This window comes from Pieris napi, chromosome 11, assembly GCF_905475465.1.
Source record: "Pieris napi chromosome 11, ilPieNapi1.2, whole genome shotgun sequence".
NCBI classification, from domain to species: domain Eukaryota; kingdom Metazoa; phylum Arthropoda; class Insecta; order Lepidoptera; family Pieridae; genus Pieris; species Pieris napi.
The window spans coordinates 2,367,378-2,394,737 of record NC_062244.1 but is presented as its reverse complement, the minus strand read 5'-3'; the positions used below and the strand labels follow the sequence as shown (position 1 = coordinate 2,394,737).

At 32.7% G+C, this 27,360-nt stretch overlaps 5 protein-coding genes and 1 long non-coding RNA gene across 7 annotated transcripts; 5 read left to right on the top strand and 1 right to left on the bottom strand.

Annotated features, from left to right (window-relative positions):
- Positions 1–339: 339 nt before the first annotated feature.
- Positions 340–2,438, top strand: LOC125053685 (39S ribosomal protein L38, mitochondrial-like). The gene is made up of 4 exons (XM_047655183.1): positions 340–575; positions 1,356–1,479; positions 1,806–2,016; positions 2,259–2,438. Exons 1-4 carry the CDS (start codon positions 360–362, stop codon positions 2,380–2,382), a joined length of 675 nt encoding a protein of 224 aa, XP_047511139.1. The 5' UTR covers positions 340–359; the 3' UTR covers positions 2,383–2,438.
- A 3,086-nt stretch (positions 2,439–5,524) lies between these two features.
- LOC125053692 lies at positions 5,525–7,381 on the top strand. The gene is made up of 4 exons (XM_047655190.1): positions 5,525–5,790; positions 5,920–6,043; positions 6,617–6,827; positions 7,204–7,381. The coding sequence occupies exons 1-4, from the start codon at positions 5,602–5,604 to the stop codon at positions 7,325–7,327; spliced, it is 648 nt and encodes a 215-aa protein (XP_047511146.1). The 5' UTR covers positions 5,525–5,601; the 3' UTR covers positions 7,328–7,381.
- A 3,368-nt stretch (positions 7,382–10,749) lies between these two features.
- On the top strand, positions 10,750–12,956 carry LOC125053686. Its single transcript, XM_047655185.1, has 4 exons — positions 10,750–11,008; positions 11,831–11,954; positions 12,279–12,489; positions 12,774–12,956. The coding sequence occupies exons 1-4, from the start codon at positions 10,793–10,795 to the stop codon at positions 12,895–12,897; spliced, it is 675 nt and encodes a 224-aa protein (XP_047511141.1). The 5' UTR covers positions 10,750–10,792; the 3' UTR covers positions 12,898–12,956.
- Positions 12,957–14,959: 2,003 nt separating this feature from the next.
- LOC125053691 lies at positions 14,960–16,534 on the top strand. The gene is made up of 4 exons (XM_047655189.1): positions 14,960–15,192; positions 15,334–15,457; positions 15,776–15,986; positions 16,361–16,534. Exons 1-4 carry the CDS (start codon positions 15,004–15,006, stop codon positions 16,482–16,484), a joined length of 648 nt encoding a protein of 215 aa, XP_047511145.1. The 5' UTR covers positions 14,960–15,003; the 3' UTR covers positions 16,485–16,534.
- Positions 16,535–18,863: 2,329 nt separating this feature from the next.
- Positions 18,864–21,783, top strand: LOC125053684 (protein D1-like). Its single transcript, XM_047655182.1, has 5 exons — positions 18,864–18,957; positions 19,148–19,355; positions 19,615–19,738; positions 20,603–20,804; positions 21,488–21,783. The coding sequence occupies exons 2-5, from the start codon at positions 19,158–19,160 to the stop codon at positions 21,717–21,719; spliced, it is 756 nt and encodes a 251-aa protein (XP_047511138.1). The 5' UTR covers positions 18,864–18,957; positions 19,148–19,157; the 3' UTR covers positions 21,720–21,783.
- Positions 21,784–24,611: 2,828 nt separating this feature from the next.
- Positions 24,612–26,079, bottom strand: LOC125053693. 2 transcript variants are annotated; one of them, XR_007117610.1, is made up of 2 exons: positions 25,752–26,079; positions 24,612–24,641 (listed from the first exon to the last, which is right to left on the bottom strand). It is a non-coding gene; the product is annotated as an uncharacterized LOC125053693 (long non-coding RNA). The 2 variants fall into 2 exon arrangements; XR_007117611.1 differs by having other exon boundaries at positions 25,761–26,079.
- Positions 26,080–27,360: the final 1,281 nt, after the last annotated feature.

The window sequence follows — 27,360 nt, the reverse complement described above, 5'->3', positions numbered from 1 at the left end:
TTGGCCTCCCCAACCGCCTTCCATCTCGCTCTTCGAAATACCATTCTCCATCCCTTGTTAAAGGTTAAAAAAACAGAAAATTTCATATAACTTTTGAAAACGGATATACTATTTGTTTAATCACGCCGAACATCACTTTTTCATTCTTATTTCTCTATTTTGCTATTGGCCCAATTTATAAACAAACCCGCGATCTTGAATATTATACAATCTTTGATAAAAAATACAGAAATGACAAAAGCAATTAGTTTTAAGCTAGGTAATTAATGAGTTAATTAAAAAAAACAATATATAAAGCATTGTTCTCTGTCAAAGAATACATTATATTGTATATATACTTGGAAAGTAATTTACCAAAAATGCGATTTATAATTATATTATTTGTCGTAGGGTCGTATGGAGTCTTGGGAGATATTCCTACGAGTTTGAAAAAGGCACTGCCTATAGATGTCAAGGCATGTACCTGTATCTCTTCATACCAGAAAGCCAAGTTGAAAATATCTGCCCCAATGGCCTTTAAAAAGTATGGGCTTTCGCCGCAATACTTGCCCGTTCCGCCTAAAGATAAGCTTAAGGTAAGGCATTCGTGTATTTTTTTTAAATGTTATGCCTGTCCCGATTTCGCAAAGCTGGATATTAAAAAAAAATTGGTATTGAGAATGACCTTTTTTAACAAGGATAGGGTAGCATTCCAGTGGTAAAACATTTTTTGTTATCGATTCTGTAGTTTTTAAATTTATTCGTTAAAAACATACCTACTAAAATATAAAATTCTCGTGTCACAATGTTCGTTCCCATACTCCTCCGAAACGGCTTGACCGATTCTTATGAATTTTTTTATGCATATTCAGTATGTCTGAGAATCGGCAATCTTTCTTTCAAACCCCTAAATGTTAAGGGTGGTCCCCTGAATTTTCATTTTTATTTTTTAGATAAAATTTAAAAAATAAAAATGATACCGCAAACAAAAATACATACAACCCTTAATTTTCACCCCTCTACTGAACTCTGAGGTTATATAGAGAAAAATTCACAGAAAATATGTATGTATATACTAAAAAGGTAGGCTTAGTAAAATCACATTAAGGAGAAACGCAGTTCGCGGGAGCAGCTAGTACTAAAATAAAAATAACTTTTCTTGGGTTATAAGAATATATTTAATTTGAATTTTTTATGTAATAATGATATATTTTTAATGTACGATTATTGCATTCTTATTTATTTTTTGATTTACCACATCCGGACCACCCCGTCACTACGACATTTTTTATTTGAAATATAAATTGTTTTTTATATAGGTATGAATAATAATGATTAAGATAGATTTTATTATAATGGTGTATTAATAATTGCAGGGTGGTTTTGTGACAGCAGCTGTAGAGTTGGGAAATTACATTGAACCAATTAGAACTATTGATCCAGAGTTTGTTAGTTATCCAAAAGGAAAGAATAGTGTCAAATACACTCTAATAATGATAGGTAAGTAGAGATCCTACTCCTACTAACACTAGCATTATCACGTGCTAAGATCACGGTCCTCCTTAAAATTGTGAACTCTAAATCTTTTCTTAATAGAAAATGGTTAATTAGAAAGAACTACAGGTATTGAATTGTGGTGTGAACTTCTAAAAGCCTATATTAAATGGTTAGTATCTACGCTATAGATACAGCCTTATTTCTATTGAACCAGAAAATAATTCTTAGCTCAAAATAAACTATTCAAAATGAGACAAGTCAGAAACAGCACACAACAAAAGGTTCTGTTTGCATGCTCTCTTTAAGAAAATTGCGTGTTTGTTTCACAGATTTCGACAGACATATGGGGCCTGCACCGAACGTCCACCTCATCGCTATTTTTGTGAATGTACCAAATAGTAAGAATTTAATGATTGGTGGTGAGGAAGCTGTGCCTTTCATCTCACCCGTCCCAAACATAGGAACCGGTATTCACAGAATCGCAGGCATCTTGTATGAGCAGAACGACCACATAGACCCTAACCAAATTGAATTTTTAAAGTGAGAATAACTATGTATAATTGTAGATAGTGAATTTGGCTAGAAACTTTTTGTGTTTGCTGCACAAATTTCCTTAATACTATTTATATTATAACTAGCAGTTTTAATAGTATTCATGATAAAATGTAAGAAAGACGCTTTGAACATTTATTACTTTTAATAAGATACTCGCGTCGTTATATTATCGTTTTAATACTAATAATGATTTAGGATACATATATTGTTATACTGTTTCTTCACAGATTGACAAAAAGCCGTGTTCTACATCTGGCAGAATTCGTAAAGACCTACAACCTCAAACCTGAGCCCGTGGCGGGGACTTTCTACACCACTGAACTCAAAAGATGCGGAAATTTTAAACACTAATAATATATCATTTAAAATTAGTATATGTTCTTGAAAATAAACATATTGCTATTGAATTCAACAGATTTTTATTATTACCACAAAATAAATTATAATTTTAATTTTTTTTATCTTTAAAATAATTCTACTAAATAATGGCTCAGCACAAGGAGCCTCGCATGAGGTTTATTAAAAGAATCCAGATGACATGCTGGTGACTTTTGGTTCCTAAATTAAGTCTATGTCATGATCTGCGACGCAGTTCAGGGCAAAACTTCCAAACCACGATTGTTAGAAGACCAAGAACATTTTTTTAACCGTTCTAAAAGGCGGAAGGTTGCAGGAAGCCATTTTTCTATAAGAGGTCCTTAAAAAAATATAGTTAATTCGTATATGTAGGTATTTGTATTTTGTAATTAGTGTTATTTCTTTATAATTAATTATTTTTATAATTAAAATTGGATTTTAATTATTATTGTAAAGCGTCACTTTGTGAGCAGGTGATGTTATTTATATCGTTTTTTATGGAAATAACAAAAAGGTTAGTCGACATCACAGGAGATCGAAGAGCAGCCCTGCGATTCTGTAACTCACTTCACGAACTCACACAGCGGTTTTCGCATCGGCGGTCGCTCTCAAATCAGTCGTGAAGCAGTCATTTTATGATTTGGCATTCTGAAAAGGTGGGAGCTTGTACTTTATTGTTTATCAGAACGCCAAATCATAAAATGACTGCTTCACGACTGATTTGAGAGAGACCGCCGATGCGAAAACCGCTGTGTGAGTTCGTGAAGTGAGTTACAGAATCGCAGGGCTGGCTACCTCGGACAAAGAATTAGTCTAGTTATTCAAAAGAGGAACGCTGCCAGTATCTTCGGAACCTTGCCTAAAAGGACTCCTTTTTAATAATATTGTTTAGTTATTATATTTTAAAGTTAGTTGTTTTTTTTGTTATTAATTTATTGAGTTATTGTTTAATGTGTGAAATTAAATTCTTGACTTATTAAATAACGTTATGATGTAAAAATATATAGCATATATGTTGTTCTTTAAATTCAATTCAAATTCAAATTCAAAAATCATTTAATCATATGGGTAACACATTGTACACTTATGACTTGCCAGTAAAGAAATACATATTAATGCTTCTAATTTTACATTTAGTGCCGGTTCTCAAATCAAGGGCGTAGAACGGAAGAGAAGAACTGGCAATAAACTCTCCGCCACTCTTTTTAATCGCCATGTTTTTTTTTACACAACGTTTGTATTAAACCATGTTTGATGTTCCACATGACATCTTAAGTAATTAATAATAATAACATAAATTAAAAACAAAGAGTTGTCCTCTATCAGCAGGAGGCATGGTGAAATAGGAGCACGCTCTTACATTCTCGTGGGAACAACACGCAAACACATAGTCGAAATATCTCCTCGTTAATGGATAGGTACTGAATATCCAGAAGCACGTAGCACCAAAATGTGGTAAATATATAACCCGATATGCCACATCAGCCTTTCCAATTATCACGATCAAGGTCTTTAACTTTTATGATAGTTCCAATCAATCAGATACTGCGTCCATTTCCTTCATACTAAAGGTCTAGTATCAACGCCTTTAAGAGAAACCCAAAACAATTAATGTTTTACCAAAAAAAACCCATATCATGGTGATGTGACTTTCATTCCGCGTGCGATTAACTAAATCACGTATGAGGTACACAGGTATTTGGTGAAATATTGACATTTCTATTTTAGAATCAAAAACCTATTACAGAGTTATGATTCTTAAAACATTCACATTATTTTTTTGCCTTTTCCACCAGATGGCCATAAAATATTTTTTTTTTCAGACTATTCTAATATAAAGGCGGTGAGGGATGTGTTCGGGTGTGTCGTGTCAAGTAAAGGTCAGGATGATTGTATAATAACCGGCAGACACAGAAATCAGATAGATCACCTACTTGCCTTTAAAATATTTTTCCTATAGAATTGTAGGGCCAAATCATTATCATTGGTAGTTTAATTAGTTTTTAAATGTTCTTTTATACAAGTTAATGCAAAATACAATCGGTAAAATTAATTAATTTTTTAATTTCTTTATCTAGGACTGACGTAAGCTAAATACAATAGTGACATTAAAAAACTTAATTATTGTAAAAAACCTTACAAGTTTTAATTACCTTTCTAATGAAAGTATAATTATATAGTAATATATATATTAAATAACTCGTCAAAATGTAAACCTTGACTTTACTATATAATAAAGCCTTTAGAGCCATCTTTTTATTTCATCCGTATTTAATTAATTGCTCAGAGAAAAATAATAAATGAATACTCTTCATGAAACTAGCATTAAAATAAAACACCTCTACAAGATCACTCCCTGACCGGGATTACTGAAAAGCTTTCGAAAGCTCGAGTTACGTAAACCATGTAATAAATTTTATCAATAAAAAAGTGTTTGCCAGAATGTAGGTAAAATTAGAAGGTAAATGACGAATTAATTTTAATATACATACCACATTAAAAATACGTTTCATATATATCGTATATCCCTCAAATTATAGAAACATGTCTCCAAGTGTCAAGAATTTAATATCAATCGATATTTTAAAATACCCAAATTGTAACTATAAAGTGATACAAGTAAAAACGCTTTCGTTCTTTATTCTTACATCAAAAAATCATGATGATTAGTTCTGCCGTTAGACCAAATGTGGGCACGCAGACGCAAAGAGGGAACAAGGGTTCATGCGACTAAAAGAAGATCCCTTCTCGCTGGCGCATCCTTGCACCCCCAGCTCTACAAGTCAGGGCGAGTTGGCCGATGTGAGTGGCCACATCATTCATGGCCATAGGGGGACGCGATTTCAACGGCTATCGCGGCGTCGCGGGATGCGAACAGGCCTGCGCTGTTACCGCATCCTGCCTTGGAGATTCCTGGTGGCGCCTTGGGGTTTTAGTGGTTATGCACAGTAAAGAGTCCCACATAACTCTCCACCACAAGGCAGTCTTTCCGCGGGATGTGAAACCATTTCCCCAGAGGAGAAATAAAAAGTTGAACAAATCTGCGGTATTTCATACTAAATAAAACCTTAAAAAACAACAATGTTACTTCAATGTTACAAGTAATTAATTTTAAGACCAATTAACTCCAAATACCAAAAATAATGTATAAAGAGTATTGTTTTAAGTCAAAGTGACTGTTCTATTGACGACTTGAAAAGTAATTTTACAAAAATGCGAATATTGTTAAGCATATTATTTGTAGTACTAGGATCATATGGGGTATTGGGAGCATTGCCTCTCACCTGCTCCTGTATCCCTGGATTATTAAAGGCCAAACTAGGGCTGTCTGCTCCAAACGCCTTCATGAAGCATGGAATTACTCCGAGATTCTTGCCGGTCCCGCCTAAGGACAAGCTTGACGTAAGACTTAAAGTTTGACTGTATTTTAATGTTTATGAATGTATTTGACCGGAAAATAAGAGGTGCGATTAGGCGCTCTTTAATCACCACATTCACTTATAATTACTATATATATAACTATTGTTTCAGAGTGCTTTTATGACAGCAAATGTGGAGTTAGGAAATTTCATTGATCCACTCAGAACTATAGACACGAAGTATATTGCGTATCCACATGGAAAGAGTAACGTTAACTACACGTTATTTCTCGTTGGTAATATGACATTAAACTTTTATTTTAAACTTTATTGGTTATAACATAGTGTGGAGTTAAATACATTTAAAAAAAAGACGGGTTGCACTCCGGGAGTGCCGGCAGAAGTGAAAACTTGAATATTAACGTTGTGCAGTTTTAATATTTCGGAATGGTTAGGGAATAATTTTGCACGAATTTTTTTCATTATCAGTATAAAAATACTATCATTTATGTGGTAGAATACAATATTAATTTATTGCGCTATCGTACACAAACATGACAATTTATATTCCATTAAATACGCCGCGCCAGCTGTCTACTCTCCATCCGTCTTACGAATTATCGATCAGGTCACGTGTCCTGACGCGAGTTTACAACATTTATCACTCATTCCAAAAAAAGTTGTACACTTAGGCCTTAGCCCCTAAAGAAGTTTTCACTTCAAAAACAGTTTTGAATAAATTATCAAAACGTTCTTACATTTAAATATTAGGTTCCTGTATTAAAAAGATAGGAGTAATGGACTGTAGTTTGTAACAGAATCTCATCAAAGTACGCAATACAATAAGTAATATGTTCTATACTTTACAGATTTTGATGGTAAACAAGGCCCTCCTCCGAATGCACACCTTATAGGCCTGTATGTAAATGTACCAAACAGCAAGAACCTATTGGTTGGGGGTGACATAGCTGTACCTTTTATTCCACCTATGCCAAATATAGGAACTCGTATTCATAGACTAGCAGCACTCTTGTATGAGCAGAACGACCACATTGACCCTGATGCTATGGAATTGATGAAGTATGTCATTGGTCCATTTTTTATTTTTATCTATTTTTTATATAATGTTTTTGTATGAACTCTGTTTTTTGACTGGTTACTGCTATGGTTTGTTTTTTCTCTCGTTATTTGTAGGTAGTTAAAGTGGGTTATCGAATGGTTTGAACATACTAAATGCAATAGGTGAATATATTTATATAGTAAGTGTTGTTTGATGATTTGCTGTTTTAAAAGTGTACCGAGAGTTTTTTAAGCCGGCTTTTTCTCTCGGCACACCCTCTGTCTTCTTTGCCGATGAGTAGAGATGTCTACCAATTCAAATTTAATGACGTGGAATAAGTGATACCTGTATCCTATGTTCCATAATAAACATATTTTCTTATTTATTTATTTACAGATTGGTCAAAACTCGTGTTATACAACTGGAACAAATCGCCAAGAAGTATAATCTCAAACCCGAGCCCGTAGCGGGGACTTTCTACACGACTGAACTAAGTCTATGTGGAAACATCATACACTAAGATCTCTGTAGATCTTAAAATAGTTGTATGTTATAAAAACTTACATTAATAAGATTATTTTTTATTAACCTAAGAACCGATGCCTATAAAACTTGTAGTCATTTAATGATGAAAAGAACCAGACATTTTGCTTGAAGTCGAGAATGCCGGTAAAACCTTCAAGAAAATAAAATACTTGTACATTGTTTCTTGCTATCTGTAAAAATTATGCATGTCTATCTACATTAAACATATAAATTTACATTTTAACTGCATGAAAACTTTGTAGACATCGTAAAGTAAAAACTCTGACAAAAATAATATTAAACGCAACATTCCAATGTTCCAAAAATCTCCTGTTTTTTGATATCCGAGATGGTAATGGCATCTCCCATAGAGTACGAAGGTCTGTGGGACTCCACTCTACTCCTCAGAGAGCTGGATGAGCGAAATCCACTAAAACCATCTGGGTTCTTCGCACTGCTGCGCTCAGAGGCTCTCGGGTTCGCTGCCGTATTCTACCGGATGAAATTGACCTCTCGCCCTGTTCTGCATTATTATAATATTGCGACCTACGAAAATGACCTGCATCTACACCTACAAATAATTAAACCAAAAAAGATATATTTTTAGAAAGACGTCGTGGGTAACATTTATGTTTTCGTGGTGAAAGGTTTTGGTAGTTTGTTGTTAATGTGTTGTTCATTTGTTTTATAAACAAAAACGGATAAGTATGTATCGGAGTTTTGCAATTCAAATTACAGATATTGACTATTATTATATTATGATATTGAATATGTCCAGCAGACTCAAAGAACACATTGCAGACATAAGACATAGACGACACACAAAATCAGCAGTCTGTGAACACATACTAGATAGGCCTAATCACTACATACGCTTTGACCAACCGAAAGTACTTGCGAAAGAGAAAAGATTCTTCCCAAGATTGGTACGCGAAGCCATTGAAATCAAAAAACACCCCAATTTCAATAGAGAAGACGGCCTAAAATTGTCAAACACCTGGGATCCAATAATATCCAAATTAAAATCTCAAAAAGAAAAACAATCCGCGAAAATAGAGGACACCGTGAGCCATTTTTGCCAAAACCCTCCATCTTTTAGTCGATACCAACTCCGGGGAAACAAATACAGATAAGGCAACTTTCTCTGCAGCTGTGATACCTTTTGACATTCAACATCTTTTGTCTTCAGTCACCGTGACCACGCACGCTGTAAAGCACGCGAAACGTCGGATAAATTTAAAATTATGTCAAATAGTTGTAAATTTATAATAATAATACATAACTTTAATCCGGTAAAAAGCGTTTTTCTTTAAATGTGTAAAGGTTATGTAAATCAAAGACAATACTAGATATTGACTATTGTTAAATACAGTTTTAAACATAATTTGCATAAACAATTAAATACAGATATTACTAGCTGTGCACTGCCTTAATTTGGTCGTTGCTTGGTGTTATACCAAATTATTAAGTATTCACTTCTGAGATCGCTCTCAAGATAGCGCGTTCAACCTAACTGAGTAAACCTCTTACAAGGAAATAATAATTTTTCAACAACATTTTTTCATTAATACTCCGCTCATATTGATCGTAAATTGGTCATAATAAAAATTCTTTCTGCTTTATAATATAAGTGTAGTAGATATACTCTCTCACTTTATAACGTACCTATTGTACATAATATGAAAGAGACGAAAGAGAGCTTTCGCGTTTAGGTTGGGCTGGCGGGGCAGTACCACTGTCTCAAAGAAAACCGGCGTGAAGTGGTGCAATAGGTTCATCTCAATGTATTCGCGTTTCGTGAATTAGACTCCAGGTGAGTGTCTCTCCTATCCGGAGTACAAATTGGAACATTCCTTTGTGCCCCGTGTGTCGTACTGTATCTCACTAAGAAGAGCTAGACAATCATCAAAAGTTAAGCAATACAGACACGAAAAAGTCTCTCTACTCTACTATAAGAATTTTATTTTTTTCTTGAAGGATGGTTGAGGTTATACATAAATAGATACCTAGCTGATTTCACAACGACTAAAATGCTCCAAGTGAAACTCTTAATCCGTTTTTAACCGATTACAATAAGGAAGATGATGCTGCCTACTGCTGTTTATGTATCACAATATTGATATTTGCCTATTCACATCAAGCTACAATTGCCAACTGAAAAGGACATTTTTGTCAACTGTCATGTCAAGATCTTTAGAAGATATTTAGTATAGTCTTTACAACAAAAATGTATTCATATTTTGCCCTATAATATTCTTTTAATTTTACATGCGTGTTAAAAACATAAGATTTAATGATAAACTAATCGCACCTTTATTTCGAAACCGTCACTTAACGAAACCTTTACTAAATATAGTTATCAATGCCATTTTGTTTAAATCGTCAAAATCTACAGAACGAATTTGACATGTCTATTTAATATCCCAGTATTTTGGCGCTAAATGTAAACGTTACTTTAACCTGAAATTTAAAACATTAACTATGTTTTAAAGTTAGCGAAACCGTTACTACACCAGTAGTGACCTAGCACTAACGGAATCGGCTTAAAAGTTAATAAAAAAAAGTGTAACTATTTGTTTAGCTACGTCAGATTTTTAACATTAATGTAAATTATTTACTTGTATATTTTATAAAGTGTGTTTGTAATTGACCTTTGATATCGACTCTCTTGGTCGACCTTTGAGGTCAATAATTATGTTTAATTGACCTATACCTATTGACCTATGCATAAAATACGTTTAAAATAAATTATAATAATATATAATACCAAGAATTCGATTTTGAATATAGTAACATTGTTTTTAAACAAACTACATAATTGAAAAATTAATTATTGCAAAAGTGTTAAGTACTATAAAATTTGAAGTTACTGAAAAAAGTAATCATAGAAAATATTAAATTATATGACTCTACACCTTAAAAACTCAAAAATATCTCTTAAAACTTACTCACTTTTTTATAAAGAGATAAATAATGATGCATAAATCGTAAATTCTTTTTGCTGTAAAATTTAGTTCTTTTATTCAAAAACGGTTTCGAAATCAAGTATGTTATGTTAGGGCTGTATTATTAACTCCAAATAGTTATTTCGTGTGTCCTTTGACATTGGCCTCCCCAACCGCCTTCCATCTCGCTCTTCGAAATACCATTCTCCATCCCTTGTTAAAGGTTAAAAAAACAGAAAATTTCATATAACTTTTGAAAACGGATATACTATTTGTTTAATCACGCCGACCATCACTTTTTCATTCTTATTTCTCTATTTTGCTATTGGACCAATTTATAAACAAACCCGCGATCTTGAATATTATACAATCTTTGATAAAAAATACAGAAATGACAAAAGCAATTAGTTTTAAGCTAGGTAATTAATGAGTTAATTAAAAAAAACAATATATAAAGCATTGTTCTCTGTCAAAGAATACATTATATTGTATACTTGGAAAGTAATTTACCAAAAATGCGATTTTTAATTATATTATTTGTCGTAGGGTCGTATGGAGTCTTGGGAGATGTTCCTACGAGTTTGAAAAGGGCACTGCCTATAGATGTCAAGGCATGTACCTGTATATCTTCATACCAGAAAGCCAAGTTGAAATTATCTGCCCCAATGGCCTTTAAAAAGTATGGGATTTCGCCGCAATACTTGCCCGTTCCGCCTAAAGATAAGCTTAAGGTAAGGCATTCGTGTATTTTTTTTAAATGTTATGCCTGTACCGATTTCGCAAAGCTGGATATTAAAAAAAAATTGGTATTGAGAATGACCTTTTTTAACAAGGATAGGGTAGCATTCCAGTGGTAAAACATTTTTTGATATCGATTCTGTAGTTTTTAAATTTATTCGTTAAAAACATACCTACTAAAATATAAAATTCTCGTGTCACAATGTTCGTTCCCATACTCCTCCGAAACGGCTTGACCGATTCTTATGAATTTTTTTATGCATATTCAGTATGTCTGAGAATCGGCAATCTTTCTTTCAAACCCCTAAATGTTAAGGGTGGTCCCCTGAATTTTCATTTTTATTTTTTAGATAAAATTTAAAAAATGAAAATGATACCGCAAACAAAAATACATACAAGCCTTAATTTTCACCCCTCTACGATCAACCCCTATTTTTATTTGTTTACTAAAAACTTATGACTTGAACTCTGAGGTTATATAGAGAAAAATTCACAGAAAATATGTATGTATATACTAAAAAGGTAGGCTAAGTAAAATCACATTAAGGAGAAACGCAGTTCGCGGGAGCAGCTAGTACTAAAATAAAAATAACTTTTCTTGGGTTATAAGAATATATTTAATTTGAATTTTTTATGTAATAATGATATATTTTTAATGTACGATTATTGCATTTTTATTTATTTTTTTATTTATCACATCGGGACCACCCCGTCACTACGACATTTTTTATTTGAAATATAAATTGTTTTTTATATAGGTATGAATAATAATGATTAAGATAGATTTTATTATAATGGTGTATTAATAATTGCAGGGTGGTTTTGTGACAGCAGCTGTAGAGTTGGGAAATTACATTGAACCAATTAGAACTATTGATCCAGAGTTTGTTAGTTATCCAAAAGGAAAGAATAGTGTCAAATACACTCTAATAATGATAGGTAAGTAGAGATCCTACTCCTACTTATACTAATATTATCACGTGCTAAGATCACGGTCCTCCTTAAAATTGTGAACTCTAAATCTTTTTGTAATAGAAAATGGTTAATTAGAAAGAACTATATTGAATTGTGGTGTGAACTTCTAAAAGCCTATATTAAATGGTTAATATCTTCGATATAGATACAGCCTACGATATCGATTCAACCAGAAAATAATTCTAAGCTCAAAATAAACTGTTCAAAATGAGACAAGTCAGAAACAGCACACAACAAAAGGTTCTGTTTGCACGCTCTCTTTAAGAAAATTGCGTGTTTGTTTCACAGATTTCGACAGACATATGGGGCCTGCACCGAACGTCCACCTCATCGCTATTTTTGTGAATGTACCAAATAGTAAGAATTTAATGATTGGTGGTGAGGAAGCTGTGCCTTTCATCTCACCCGTCCCAAACATAGGAACCGGTATTCACAGAATCGCAGGCATCTTGTATGAGCAGAACGACCACATAGACCCTAACCAAATTGAATTTTTAAAGTGAGAATAACTATGTATAATTGTAGATAGTGAATTTGGCTAGAAACTTTTAGTGTTTGCTGCACAAATTTCCTTTTTTTAATCCTAGATCTGAAAAGATATTTCAAGAGATGTGCAAATACTATTTATTTTATAACTAGCAGTTTTAATAGTATTCATGATAAAATGTAAGAAAAACGCTTTGAACATTTATTACTTTTAATAAGATACTCGCGTAGTTATATTATCATTTTAATACTAATAATGGTTTGGGGTACATATATTGTTATACTGTTTCTTCACAGATTGACAAAAAGCCGTGTTCTACAACTGGCAGAATTCGTAAAGACCTACAACCTCAAACCTGAGCCTGTGGCGGGGACTTTCTACACCACTGAACTCAAAAGATGCGGAAATTTTAAGCACTAATAATATATCATTTAAAATTAGTATATTATGTTCTTGAAAATAAACATATTGCTATTGAATTCAACTGATTTTTATTATTACCACGAAATAAATTATAATTTTATCTTTAAAATAATTCTACTAAATAATGGCTCAGCACAAGGAGCCACGCATGAGGTTATTAAAAGAATCCAGAAGACATTCTGGTGACTTTGGGTTCCTAAATTAAGTCGATGTCATGATCTACGACGCAGTTTAGGGTAAGACTTCCAAACCACGATTGTTAGAAGATCAAGAACATTTTTTTAACCGTTCTAAAAGGCGGAATGTTGCAGGAAGCCATTACTCTATAAGGGGTCCTTAAAAAATGTAGTTAGTTCTTATATGTAGGTATGAGTGTATTTTGTAATAAGTGTTATTTCTTTATAATTAAAATTGAATTTTAATTATTAATTTATTAATTGTGAGCAGGTAATGTTATTTATATCATTTTTTATGGAAATATCAAAAAGATAAGTTTTACCAAGAAAAAAACCCATATCATGGTGATGTGACTTTCATTCTGCTTGCAATTAACTAAATCACGTATGAGGTACACAGGTATTTGGTGAAATATTGACATTCCGATTTTAGAATCAAAAACGAATTACAGAGTTATGATTCTTAAAACATTCACATTATTTTTTTTGCCTCTTCCAAAAGATGGCCATAAAAGTTTTTTTTTTTTCAGACTATTCTAATAATATAAAGGCGGAGAGGGATGTGTTCGGGTGTGTCGTGTCAAGTAAAGGTCAGGATGATTGTATAATAACCGGCAGACACAGAAATCAGATAGACCACCTACTTGCCTTTAAAATATTTTTCCTATAGACTTGTAGGGCCAAATCATTATCATTGGTAGTTTAATTAGTTTTTAAATGTTCTTTTATACAAGTAAATGCAAAATACAATCGGTAAAATTAATTAATTTTTTAATTTCTTTATCTAGGACTGACGTAAGCTAAATACAATAGTGACATTAAAAAACTTAATTATTGTAAAAAACCTTACAAGTTTTAATTACCTTTCTAATAAAAGTATAATTATATAGTAATATATATATTAAATAACTCGTCGAAATGTAAACCTTGACTTTACTATATAATAAAGCCTTTAGAGCCATCTTTTTATTTCATCCGTATTTAATTAATTGCTCAGAGAAAAATAATAAATTAATACTCTTCATGAAACTAGCATTAAAATAAAACTCCTCTACAAGATCACTCCCTGTCCGGGATTACTGAAAAGCTTTCGAAAGCTCGAGTTACGTAAACCATGTAATAAATTGTATCAATAAAAAAGTGTTTGCCAGAATGTAGGTAAAATTAGAAGGTAAATGACGAATTAATTTTAATATACATACCACATTATACGTTTCATATATATCGTATATCCCTCAAATTATAGAAACCTGTCTCCAAGTGTCAAGAATTTAATATCAATCGATATTTTAAAATACCCAAATTGTAACTATAAAGTGATAAAAGTAAAAACGCTTTCGTTCTTTATTCTTACATCAAAAAATCATAATGATTAGTTCTGCCGTTAGACCAAATGTGGGCACGCAGACGCAAAGAGGGAACAAGGGTTCATGCGACCAAAAGAAGATCCCTTCTTGCTGGCGCATCCTTGCACCTCTAGCTATACAAGTCAGGGCGAGTTGGCCGATGTGAGTGGCCACATCATTCATGGACATAGGGGGACGCGATTTCAACGGCTATTTGCTTCGCAGGATGCGAACAGGCCTGCACTGTTACCGCGTCCTGCCTCGGAGATTCCTGGTGGCGCCTTGGGGTTTCAGTGGTTATGCACAGTAAACAGTCCCACATAACTCTCCACCACAAGGCAGTCGTTCCGCGGGATGTGAACCCATTTCCCCAGAGAAGAAATAAAAAGTTAAACAAATCTGCGGTCTTTCATACTACTTAAAGCCTTGAATAACAACAATGTTACTTCAATGTTACATGTAATTAATTTTAAGACCAATTAACTCCAAATACCAAAAATAATGTATAAAGAGTATTGTTTTAAGTCAAAGTGACTATTCTATTGACGAAAAACGACGACTTGAAAAGTAATTTTACAAAAATGCGAATATTGTTAAGTATATTATTTGTTGTACTGGGATCATATGGGGTATTGGGAGCATTGCCTCTCACCTGCTCCTGTATCCCTGGATTATTAAAGGCCAAACTAGGGCTGTCTGCTCCAAACGCCTTCATGAAGCATGGAATTACTCCGAGATTCTTGCCGGTCCCGCCTAAGGACAAGCTTGACGTAAGACTTAAAGTTTGACTATATTTGACTGTATTTAAATGTTTATGAATGTATTTGACCGGAAAATAAGAGGTGCGATTAGGCGCTCTTTAATCACCACATTCACTTATAATTACTATATATATATAACTATTGTTTCAGAGTGCTTTTATGACAGCAAATGTGGAGTTAGGAAATTTCATTGATCCACTCAGAACTATAGACACGAAGTATATTGCGTATCCACATGGAAAGAGTGATGTTAACTACACGCTATTTCTCGTTGGTAATATGACATTAAACTTTATTGGTTTTAACATAGTGTGGAGTTAAAGACATTTAAAAAAAATGACGGGTTGCACTCCGGGAGTGCCGGCAGAAGTGAAAACTTGAATATTAACGTTATGCATTTTTGATATTTCGGAATGGTTAGGGAAAAATTTTGCAAGAATTTATTTCATTATCAGTATAAAAATACTATCATTTATGTGGTAGAATACAATATTAATTTATTGCGCTAAAGATAGGAGTAATGGACTGTAGTTTGTAACAGAATCTCATCAAAGTACGCAATACAATAAGTAATATGTACTATACTTTACAGATTTTGATGGTAAACAAGGCCCTCCTCCGAACGCCTACCTTATAGGCATGTACGTAAATGTACCAAACAGCAAGAACTTATTGGTTGGGGGTGACATCGCTGTACCTTTTATTCCACCTATGCCAAATATAGGAACTCGTATTCATAGACTAGCAGCACTCTTGTATGAGCAGAACGACCACATTGACCCTGATGCTATGGAATTGATGAAGTATGTCATTGGTCCATTTCTTATTGTTATCTATTTTTTATATAATGTTTTTGTATGAACTCTGTTTTTTGACTGGATTGCTATGGTTTGTTATTTCTCTCGTTATTTGTAGGTAGTTAAAGTGGGTTATCGAATGGTTTGAACATACTAAATGCAATAGGTGAATATATTTATATAGTAAGTGTTGTTTGATGATTTGCTGTTTTAAAAGTGTACCGAGAGTTTTTTAAGCCGGCTTTTTCTCTCGGCACACCCTCTGTCTTCTTTGCCGATGAGTACGGATATCTACCATTATATATATAATGACGTGGAATAAGTGATACCTGTATCTTATGTTCCATAATAAACATATTTTCTTTTTTATTCATTTACAGATTGGTCAAAACTCGTGTTATACAACTGGAACAAATCGCCAAGAAGTATAATCTCAAACCCGAGCCCGTAGCGGGGACTTTCTACACGACTGAACTAAGTCTATGTGGAAACATCATACACTAAGATCTCTGTAGATCTTAAAATAATTGTATGTTATAAAAACTTACATTAATTAGATTTTTTTTTATTAACCTATGAACCGATGTCTACAAAACTTGTAGTCATTTAATGATGAAAAGAACCAGACAATTAGCTGTGAGTCGAGAATGCCGGTAAAACCTTCTAGAAAATAAAATTCTTGTACATTGTTTCTTGTTATCTGTAAAAGTTATGCATGTCTACATTAAACATACATTTACATTTTAACTACATGAACTTTGTAGACATCGTAAAGTAAAAACTGTCACAAAAATAATATTAAACGCAACATTCCAATGTTCCAAAGTCTCTCCTGTTTTTTGATATCCGAGATGGTAATGGCATCTCCCATAGAGTACGAAGGAGTGTGGGACTCCACTCTACTCCTCAGAGAGCTGGGTGAGCGAAATCCACTAAAACCATCTGGGTTCTTCGCACTGCTGCGCTCAGAGGCTCTCGGGTTCGCTGCCGTATTCTACCGGATGAAATTGACCTCTCGCCCTGTTCTGCATTATTATAATATTGCAACCTACGAAAATGACCTGCGTCTGCACCTTCAAATAATTAAACCAAAAAAGATATATTTTTAGAAAGACGTCGTGGGACATTTATGTTTTCCGAGATAGAAGGTTTTGGTAGTTTGTTTTTAATGTGTTGTTCATTTGTTTTAAATAAACATAAACGGATAAGTATGTATCGGAGTTTTGCAATTCAAATTATAGATATTGAAAATTATGTTAAATACAGTTTTAAACATAATTTGCATAAACAATTAAATACACAATACATACCTGTTACTAGCTGTGCGCTGCGGTTTCACCTAGCTTACTACTATGTATAACAAAAGAAAAGCAAGCTAGTATGGGAACCTTCCCTCTTTAGTGGAATTTTAATTTGGTTACATGTTACTAGTATGGATTTTCATTTTAAATATAAATATACTAATAACAACATAATTACAAGAATCAGTATAAAATAAAACGAATGAATGCTATCCTAAACCAAGAAACTGACTAAATCAGTTCAAATAATGCACCACTAGATGGCGCTGACGGACTTCTAAAACGCGCTATCGTATTATTTAAAATAGCGGAAACTACGTTTTAGTGTTACTTCCGTCAGAAACAAAATCTGAGTCCCCTAGTCGCGCCTAAAGAAGTTTTACTTCAATACATATTAAATGCTACTAAATTTTACATTTACTGCCAGTTCTGAGTTCTCAAATCAAGGGCGAAGAACGGACGAGAAGAACTGGCAAGCAGACCACTCCTACAGCCGCCGTACATATGCTTTACAAAGCCACGCTAACCTCTTTCAACGATGTTGAGTCACCCCTGAGATTTCTTTTTTCCTAAACAGATTTTTTTCTCACTCAAAAACTGCATAGATTTTCATGTGGTTTTCACCAAAGAGGTCAGCTTGCGTAGGTTGGTTTACGGATTACGATGGAAACCATTCGCAGGTACCGGTCGCTAGTAATCATTATAATTAAACTATGTAAAACATATTTATATTATTTTTTCTGTTCCTATAAACGATACGAGAGCTATACTCATAATAATGCTCTCGTAATTTTATGATTTATAAATCTTAATATATATAAATTACGTGTCACGTTGTTTGTCCGTATGGACTCCTAAACTACCGAACCGATATCAATCAAATTTGCACACCGTGTGCAGTTTGATCTAACTTAAAAGATAGGATAGCTTACATCTCAATTTATACCCGCAATATAATTTTATTGCAAAATATTTGTTTATTATTTAATAGTAACAATTCTAACAGATGGCGCTGTGTTGAAAGTACCAACGTTTCACATAAGCTACAATTTAATGGCATAACCACCAATAAAGCATGGTGGGCCCATGACTGGTGTTCTCCTACCGTTTCCCTTGAATACTACTTTGTAATATAACATAAACCTTAGCCACAGCAACGCTTGGCCGGTCTGCTAGTATGATATAAAAAAACATCCGAATTATATGGGGCTGTCGGTTCATGGGAGTCTAATAAGAATCTGTACAAAAACGTTAAAAGTTTGAAGAATTCTATTGTCAATAATTAACCTATATTTTATTCGACTCATTTTGTTTCTAGCAATTCTATTGATATAATGTTTGACTATTATCTTTGTAGATTTCTTAGCACATATGCTCTTTAGTTTCTATTCTCGAATACGGATTTGCTGTTATTTTGCTGGAAATAAATAAAAATAGTAATATACCATACCCCTATGAAAATGCCATTATTTTTATCCTAACACTATATATATATATTTAAATACTTCATACTATTGTCGTGTTTCTTTTCTTAACGATAAGGCTTTATTACCTAATATAAATAATGATACATAATATTAATAGAATATATAAGTTAACGATCACTAGTGGCAAATCATTCTAGGTATAGTTTAGTTCGTAAATTTGTCTCAAAGACAACTTGCCTATTATAGCTGGTAATTTAAACGTTCTGTTTATTATTTGGTATCTACCATTAGGTTGACATCGTATCGTACGTCAATCTGTATGTATGAATAAGCAAATGCCTGGTACTGGTTGGGCTCTTCATGCAAATATTTTAGACGTTTTATACTTTGTCAAAGTCGTGGTAGATCTTCGACTAATGATTATCATACTAAATTTCAGAGCTGTCAAAATGGAACTTCTTGTCTACGTGCTGTTACTTACTCAAGCAGTTCTTGGAAATGCTAACTTAGACAGCTGTGACGAAGAGTGTACTTGCATATCAGGGATTTTGAAGACCGAAAAATCTTCTACAAGTGTCCCTGAGGCGTTTAGAAATTTCAACATAACTCCGGACTACGTACAAGTCGCACCAAAGGATTTTCTAGAGGTATTATCAATTTTGTCTAAAAGAAATAAAAACTTTATTATACACATCAAAAAGGATAAATAGAAAGTGGCCCACTCCATTCCTTATGTCGACGATCAAACTTGACAATATATAAATCTCACAATGCTTGTTAGTAAACTCTTCTGAAAAGGTTTGACTGATTTCTACAAAGTCCTTGAGTAGCACAAAATAATAATATAAATATATAAATAAATATATTATTTATGTACTATCTGACTTAAATAGTCCTATGTTTTAGGTGGATTATAGGACGGCAAAAGTTAATTTAGGAAATTTCATACCTCCTCTTAGACTTGTTGACCCTAAAACCATAAGTTACAATAAAGGGAAAAAACGTGGATATTACACATTGCTTTCCATCGGTGAGTACATTTTTTTTTAAATGTGGCAAACTGCCAGTAGGCCCGCAAGTGCGTTGCCGGCCTTTAAAATTTTACGCTATTTTCTTGAAGGACCCTAAGTCGAATTGGTTCGGAAATACTTCAGTGGGTAGCTGGTTCCACATAGCGGTGGTGTGTGGCAAAAACTGCCTTAAAAAACGCTCAGTTGTGGAACGACGGACGTCGAGGTGATACAGATGCATACTGCCTTGACGTCCGATAATGAAACTGAGCTGCAGGTACTAGACCGAACAACTCCTCTGAACACCGTGGTAAATGCGGTAGAATATGCAGAGAAACCCCACATCTCTACGCAACGCCAAGGGATCAAGCCGCACGGCAAGTGACTGGTCACTTTCCACCAGTGTTAATAGATTCTTCAATGAGAACAAAATCGAAAAAAAGGCCAAATAATGTCTTTTTACTATGTATTTGTATATATTGCACATGGTAAAAAGAATTTTAATATTAAGTATCATATCTTAAATGACTTTCCGATTGTAACATCGCTTATAGATTTTTTATTTACAGCTCTGCCTTGCGATTCTGTAACTCACTTTTCGAACTCACACAGCGGTTTTAGCATCGGCGGTCGCTCTCAAATTAGTCGTGAAGCAGTCATTTTATGTTTTGGCATTCTGAAAAGGTGGGAGCTTGTTGTTCATTGTTTATCAGAATGCCAAATCATGAATCATGATTTGAGAGCGACCACCGATGCGAAGACCGCCGCTGTGTGAGTTCGAAAAGTGAGTTACAGAATTGCAGGGCTGGAGTTGACTATTGTTTAGTTGTATAAAATCATGATTAGTTGTTTTTCTAGTTTATAGTACTAAATTTACTTTTTAGACTTTGATGGCGAATCAAATGGAAAAATTATCACCCTTTTGATGAATATAAGGGATGTGGAGACCATAGTACCAACATCTGGAGATGTGATTGTCTTGTTTACTCCGCCCTTACCTGCTTTAGGAAGTGGAGTCCATCGTCATGGAAAATTATTGTATGAGCAAAAAGGACCAATTGATGCAAACCAACTAGATCTCTTCAAGTAAGAACTACTGAAGATCTTTTTTTAAGTTGGTTAAAAAAAGGAATAAAATTAGCAATAACTACTGAAGCAAAGAGTCTTCATGACCAATCTTTTAACATGCTCTGTGGTATATTTAACTCAAAAAATATATAAATCTAAAACATTTTCTTGTCATAAATATACAAAACACGTATTTGTATTTAACAGGATGTCAATTGTCGCTTCCACTAATAAAATAATGTGACTCTCATGCCTGAGGTCGTAGGTTCGATCCCCGGCTGTTCACCAATGGTCTCTCTGTATATGTGAGCATTTAATATTCGCTCGAACGGTGAAGCAAAAAGTTTAAAGTCGACTCTTAGACTCAAAAAGTCGGCGTGTGTCAGACAAAGTAGGCTGTTCACCTACTTGCCTATTAGATTGACAAATGATCATGAAACAAATACAGCAAATCTGAGGCCCAGACCTAAAGTTGTTTTGGTTATTTTGATTTCTATTTACAAGTATGTAATCCGCCATTTGTGCAATGCTGCGATGTTTGCGCCTAAGATATGCCGGTTCCCTTCCGATGTTTTCCCTCGCTGACCGAGCCAATTGCATTGATAAAGAAAAAAACACTAATGCAGCTGTGTTTCGACCGATCACTTAGTAGTCTTAGCACGCTTAGCACTCCGTTTGCAGTAAATGTATATTTGTTTCAGATTATCGAGATATCCAGTAATCCCTAACCTTACGAAATTCACGAAGACCTATCACCTTGGAAACCCCGTCGCTGGTAACGTGTATACAACGGAGTTGAGACGCTGTGACAGTTCTGATAAATGTTCAGACCAGGACGATAGTGTAAAACAATGTGAAAGATTATGTAAAATTCTGTCAAACTGCGATGATGATCAAATAGATCACCTGCAATGTGATGCAGTTGATAAATAATTTCTATTGTTAAATGTGTTTTGAATTTGTTTCTGTGTGTATTAAAATAAATAAATATTGGTTATTTTGCAAATTTCACTAAATATAAATCTGTTGACGTTGTCCTGCATGATATTTCAAACAATGAGTATATTAAACAAAGTATGAAAGTACCGACTGCAGCGCCATCTGCCGTGCTGATTTGTGAACTAAACCATCCAGGGCACCACCCAAACGCATACCCAAATAATTTGCAATAATATAATATTTCGGGTATAAATTGTGATGTAAGCTATGATATCCTAACTTTTAAGTTAGATCAAACTGCACACGGTGTGCGTATTTGATTGAAATCGGTTACTTAACCGAAACTACTTAGTTTAGGAGTCCTTAGAGGACCAACAACGCGACGCGTGTTTTATATATATAACTCCATATTTCGAATGCTTTAGAAATGTCTACCTATTGAAACTAACGCTGAGTTTTGTAATTTATTTTAGCCGTTAATTAAACATATAAAAACTTTTTAGGCTAACTTCATAAAGAAATACCACCTTGTGGACCTCGGAACTTCTATCGGACTGAACTCAACTACTGTGCCAACTGGAAGAACGCAGATCAGGACGATGACGTAAATGAACGATGTGAACGATTCTGTAAATTCGTCTCCTGTAAAGATGAAAACAATGATTTAAAATGCAATAATTAAATAAAGATATCCATTTTGATTTATTTGTCTCATTTTTATTTCGCCTAATTGAAAGCTGATGTATTATGCCGTAATGAGTTTCTTTGTTTAAAAGGCATAGACAGATAAAAGAACTGCCCTGCGATTCTGTAACTCACTGTTAATCCGTGAGTCCACTACGCAGTAACAGCGCTCCCTTCGTCACTGACGTAATTTTTGGAATCTCATGGTATTCTGTTAAGAAATTTTACATTACGTCTTGATAAGTGGAGGCAGGTAACCTAGTAAGTTGTTGTCTATTAATATCGTGACAATTGACTCATTTTATTTTATAAAAAGAGTAAATTGTCAAAATTTTCATCATACATAAACAAAATATTTTTAATAAAACAAAATAGAGAACAAAATGGTCGACGTTTGAAATAAAATTAATAATATTAAAAAAAAGATAAACTGCCCTGCGATTCTGTAACTCGCTTCACACACTCTCAGCGCTGAGTTTTGCTGTCAAATCGTTCGTTTCGGTGTCATGTTACAATTTGGTATTCTGTTAAACAATAACCGCGACAAAAGCGCCGCTCAAATAAGATTGTTCACATTTGGAACTAAAATTTGGCACTGCTACACTTACGCTCCAAAATTGTTGGTATTTGGTATTCTGATACATACCATTTGACATCTCATCTCATTTAAATGTACATTTTGTACGTCGAATTAAAAGTTGCTCTTCCCTCGCTGAAATCGTCATTTACCAGTGAGTTAGCCATTTTTAGCGAAGTTAAAACTTGTTTTATGTGAAAATATTCTAACATAGGACAATCTATATGTATCTTGGGGTAAGTTTATAAAATAATATTTATCAATACAGCATTATTTTACGAAAAAAATTATATATATAAACATTAAGCTTCGTGAAATTGAACTTTGTTATTGTTACAGAAGGCCCGTTTCCACTTTTAAAGTTTAAACCTCTATTTCAAGAAATAAATGATGTAATCCATTAAAAAATACTTAATATAATATCTATAGATGGCGAAGAAAATGTAGGCACGAAACGACCAATTGGTTTCTCGGCGTTGGTTATTATCGCTTTTTTCCAATACTCAAGAAATTATATGGTATTGACGAAACCTAGAACAATGCTGCTGAGATGAACGAAGAGTCTAGTAAATACTAAATAGATGATCTAAGGTAAACATTTTGATTACTTTAGCATTAAAAATATAATTTTTATCCAAGAACCAATTTTTCGATGCAGTCTTGATCATGTCTTGTCTCCAGCAGAGATAAGTCGAACAAAAAACGATAAATAAGATAGGTAAATATTGTAATATATGTATTTGTATTTTTCTACTATACTAAAATTATAAATCTAATAATTTCAGAGATCCCCAAATTTTCAAAATTCCTGATAGAAAAATACATTCTGCCTTTGAAGAAGAAGAATATTACATGTGTATCATACAACAAGGCCCCTGGATATAAAAAGACACAATAGTGCAGACATTTTCAAATTATTCAATTTCGACTATCCTTCAATTTATAATAAATGATAACACAGTACAATTTCGGTTCCTATATTTTTATAAAATATATTGATATAACATTAAGGTTTTGGATAAAAACATTATTCTGCTTTACACAAGTATGAAATACCATCATTACATACATGATGGTTTAAGTACTTATTAAGCTTTTTTAAATTTATCGTTCATAACTATTACTTTTTACAAACTAATTAGAAAATATATTAAAATAAATATATGTATCTACAAAATAAAGTAGAGGTTATTGATTAGCTCTATGTGAGGCTGTGTTTTAATTAGTTTTTATTATACTTAAGTTTGTTTTACTGAAAGTTATTTTGTAGTGTGTTAAAAGTTTACTATAATCATTAAATTAAATGTTTAAAGTTATTATATTGTTCTTTTATTCACCTATAAAGTAACATGGCTTATATATTTTTCATTTCGGCTTAGCTATGTATTTAACTCGGTTACTACGTTTTCTATAGGCAGTCATTAAATAAGTGGTAGATTTAATTAATCATTTTATTAATATAATATTATTAGATACAAAAAAAAATATTATGAAGTACACAATTATCTTAAACACGGTAATACAATTTTTCATATAAAAATCATAGTTGTCCAAACTGCATTCAAAATAGATAAGTGGTCTCGGTTTAATATCTCTTCTTAACATTTCAATAATTGGTCATTTTCTTCCTCATTCTTGACAACTACCACTGATGGCTGTAATACAAAGATTATCTGTTAAAATTGTAAATAGGAAAATGTGGTAGGTCACTGTACTGACACAATAATATTGCATAGCAATTTAATTATTGTAAAGTTAAGGTAAATAATAAAAAAACTTGCATAAAACACACAAAAACTTATATATGGGATATCTTTGTATTTCTAAGTAAAGTATCTTAAAAACATGTTTGATAATATTATAACTAAGCCAAATATTATTAAAAGTTTTATGGTAACAAGGCTTAGTAATTTCGCACAGTATTTGATTCAGTACTATGAATAAAAAAAATCTTGAGCAAACCTATATTTAGACTCAAAAATCCAAATCCAAGTATGTACTTTAAAAACAATTATTTATTAATGAAACAAATCCAAGACCCATAAAGGGTATGTTTAGTTTTAAAGTGTAGTCAGCAGCAATAACTATCTTTTGATTGCTTCATTAAATAAGTTATGGCAATGTTGTTTCCAACATTTAAAATTAACGTTGATCACTTGAAATGGTATGAATTTGAGCAATTGAAAGCTTATATATTTGATCCAACATACCTAACATGATTATTTATACTTGTATTCTGAAATCTGAACAATTAAATTAAATTCAACTTGATCAGTTAAAATTAATACTTCTTATATTTCATGAATGGAATTTGAAGTTAGGAAACCTAAAAATATTTTTTTATTTGACATTTTTAACCAACAATTTCATTATTCTTTACAATGTCGCTTCGATTTAACCTATTACATTTGACTTCAAATTTGCCATCAAACAAACAAACTTTGTTAACTGTTTTACTAGTCACTACTTATTCCTATTTATTTACTATGATAGTTATTATATTTCTAAAATAGTTTTAATAGAATTCAGTTTTTATGAGTGTTAGTAAAAACATAGGTAATATTGTTGTTGTGTGTTTGACCTCTGAATCACTTAAAAAGGTTGCAATAGTAGTTTCATGGCATCTAAAAAGTACCAACACTTGCACTTACACAAATGAATAAATATATAAACACTAATTTTTCTTCTTTATAGATAGGTACCCTTTTATTTTATAATTACTCAACAAAATATTATATGAAAACATTGGTATTATTATTATTAACCTTGGTTACCTTTAGTAACATTTTGAAAATTTAAAACACCTATCCATCCTGTTTACTTTGAATCCGTAGCCCATTTGCTGAGAGAATCACTTTTAGCGTGACATCATCTTTTATCTTTTTGTTAAGATAATATTCTTAAATTTTTTACAATATATCCAGATGTTAGGTATCCCTTGTTTCGTGCTGAAACATAATTAATATTTTTAAGTTTCTGTCGCTCATATACACCACGGCTGGTCAGTTGTCGGGTAAATACGAAATATAAACTCTTAATTGGAAGTTATAAACAAAATACGTAACTTACGATTGACTAATAAATAAACTCACTACTTACCTTTAAGCGGCCCCATTGCCAGATGGGTTTTAATAATTTTCCTCGCTATTCTATTATTTTCCATCAGATAAATCATTTTTGAGATATTTTCACGGTTTATCTTTTTTTTTAATATTTTTTTTAATTCAAACGTCGACCTTTTTGTTTTATTAAAAATATTTTGTTTATGTATGATGAAAATTTTGACAATTAACTCTTTTTATAAAATAAAATGAGTCAATTGTCACGATATTAATAGACAACAACTCACTAGGTTACCTCCCTCCACTTATCAAGACGTAATGTAAAATTTATTAACAGAATACCATGAGATTCCAAAAATTACGTCAGTGACGAAGGGAGCGCTGTTACTGCGTAGTGGACTCACGGAATAACTATTATTTTATAAAAAGAGTTAATTGTCAAAATTTTCATCATACATAAACAAAATATTTTTAATAAAACAAAATGGTCGACGTTTGAATTAAAAAAAATATTAAAAAAAAAGATAAACCGACAGAAACTTAAAAATATTAATTATGTTTCAGCACGAAACAAGGGATACCTAACATCTGGATATATTGTAAAAAATTTAAGAATATTATCTTAACAAAAAGATAAAAGATGATGTCACGCTAAAAGTGATTCTCTCAGCAAATGGGCTACGGATTCAAAGTAAACAGGATGGATAGGTGTTTTAAATTTTCAAAATGTTACTAAAGGTAACCAAGGTTAATACCAATGTTTTCATATAATATTTTGTTGAGTAATTATAAAATAAAAGGGTACCTATCTATAAAGAAGAAAAATTAGTGTTTATATATTTATTCATTTGTGTAAGTGCAAGTGTTGGTACTTTTTAGATGCCATGAAACTACTATTGCAACCTTTTTAAGTGATTCAGAGGTCAAACACACAACAACAATATTACCTATGTTTTTACTAACACTCATAAAAACTGAATTCTATTAAAACTATTTTAGAAATATAATATTGTTTAAAGAACTTTATTTCTCATTACAAAAATTATTTTTTATTTACATGAGAAATTTAATATTAAGTATATACGAACGAGATACACGTCGTCATCAGCTAACCCAATTTTAGTCTAATGGGCCCATTCTGATGTGTGTCTTTAATGCCCTTTTGAACTGATCAAACACGCCAATGTTACGAACCTTAGACGGCAACCGATTAAACAATTGCACACCCTCATACCTAATAGATCTCTTTAAATAATTTGTGCGCGGCTTTGGCAAGATAAGCAAACTCGCTCGACGAGTATTGCGTGTAGTG

What these genes read in the sequence shown, in the direction of transcription:
- LOC125053685 (XM_047655183.1), top strand. Translation starts at nt 360, where the DNA reads ATGCGATTTATAATTATATTATTTGTCGTAGGGTCGTATGGAGTCTTG. An exon ending in CGCCTAAAGATAAGCTTAAG is followed by an intron (nt 576 to 1,355) that starts GTAAGGCATTCG and finishes TAATAATTGCAG; the next exon opens with GGTGGTTTTGTGACAGCAGC. An exon ending in ATACACTCTAATAATGATAG is followed by an intron (nt 1,480 to 1,805) that starts GTAAGTAGAGAT and finishes TTTGTTTCACAG; the next exon opens with ATTTCGACAGACATATGGGG.
- LOC125053692 (XM_047655190.1), top strand. Translation starts at nt 5,602, where the DNA reads ATGCGAATATTGTTAAGCATATTATTTGTAGTACTAGGATCATATGGG. An exon ending in CGCCTAAGGACAAGCTTGAC is followed by an intron (nt 5,791 to 5,919) that starts GTAAGACTTAAA and finishes CTATTGTTTCAG; the next exon opens with AGTGCTTTTATGACAGCAAA. An exon ending in GATGCTATGGAATTGATGAA is followed by an intron (nt 6,828 to 7,203) that starts GTATGTCATTGG and finishes ATTTATTTACAG; the next exon opens with ATTGGTCAAAACTCGTGTTA.
- LOC125053686 (XM_047655185.1), top strand. Translation starts at nt 10,793, where the DNA reads ATGCGATTTTTAATTATATTATTTGTCGTAGGGTCGTATGGAGTCTTG. An exon ending in CGCCTAAAGATAAGCTTAAG is followed by an intron (nt 11,009 to 11,830) that starts GTAAGGCATTCG and finishes TAATAATTGCAG; the next exon opens with GGTGGTTTTGTGACAGCAGC. An exon ending in ATACACTCTAATAATGATAG is followed by an intron (nt 11,955 to 12,278) that starts GTAAGTAGAGAT and finishes TTTGTTTCACAG; the next exon opens with ATTTCGACAGACATATGGGG.
- LOC125053691 (XM_047655189.1), top strand. Translation starts at nt 15,004, where the DNA reads ATGCGAATATTGTTAAGTATATTATTTGTTGTACTGGGATCATATGGG. An exon ending in CGCCTAAGGACAAGCTTGAC is followed by an intron (nt 15,193 to 15,333) that starts GTAAGACTTAAA and finishes CTATTGTTTCAG; the next exon opens with AGTGCTTTTATGACAGCAAA. An exon ending in CTACACGCTATTTCTCGTTG is followed by an intron (nt 15,458 to 15,775) that starts GTAATATGACAT and finishes TATACTTTACAG; the next exon opens with ATTTTGATGGTAAACAAGGC.
- LOC125053684 (XM_047655182.1), top strand. Translation starts at nt 19,158, where the DNA reads ATGGAACTTCTTGTCTACGTGCTGTTACTTACTCAAGCAGTTCTTGGA. An exon ending in TTACACATTGCTTTCCATCG is followed by an intron (nt 19,739 to 20,602) that starts GTGAGTACATTT and finishes TTTACTTTTTAG; the next exon opens with ACTTTGATGGCGAATCAAAT. An exon ending in AACCAACTAGATCTCTTCAA is followed by an intron (nt 20,805 to 21,487) that starts GTAAGAACTACT and finishes TATTTGTTTCAG; the next exon opens with ATTATCGAGATATCCAGTAA.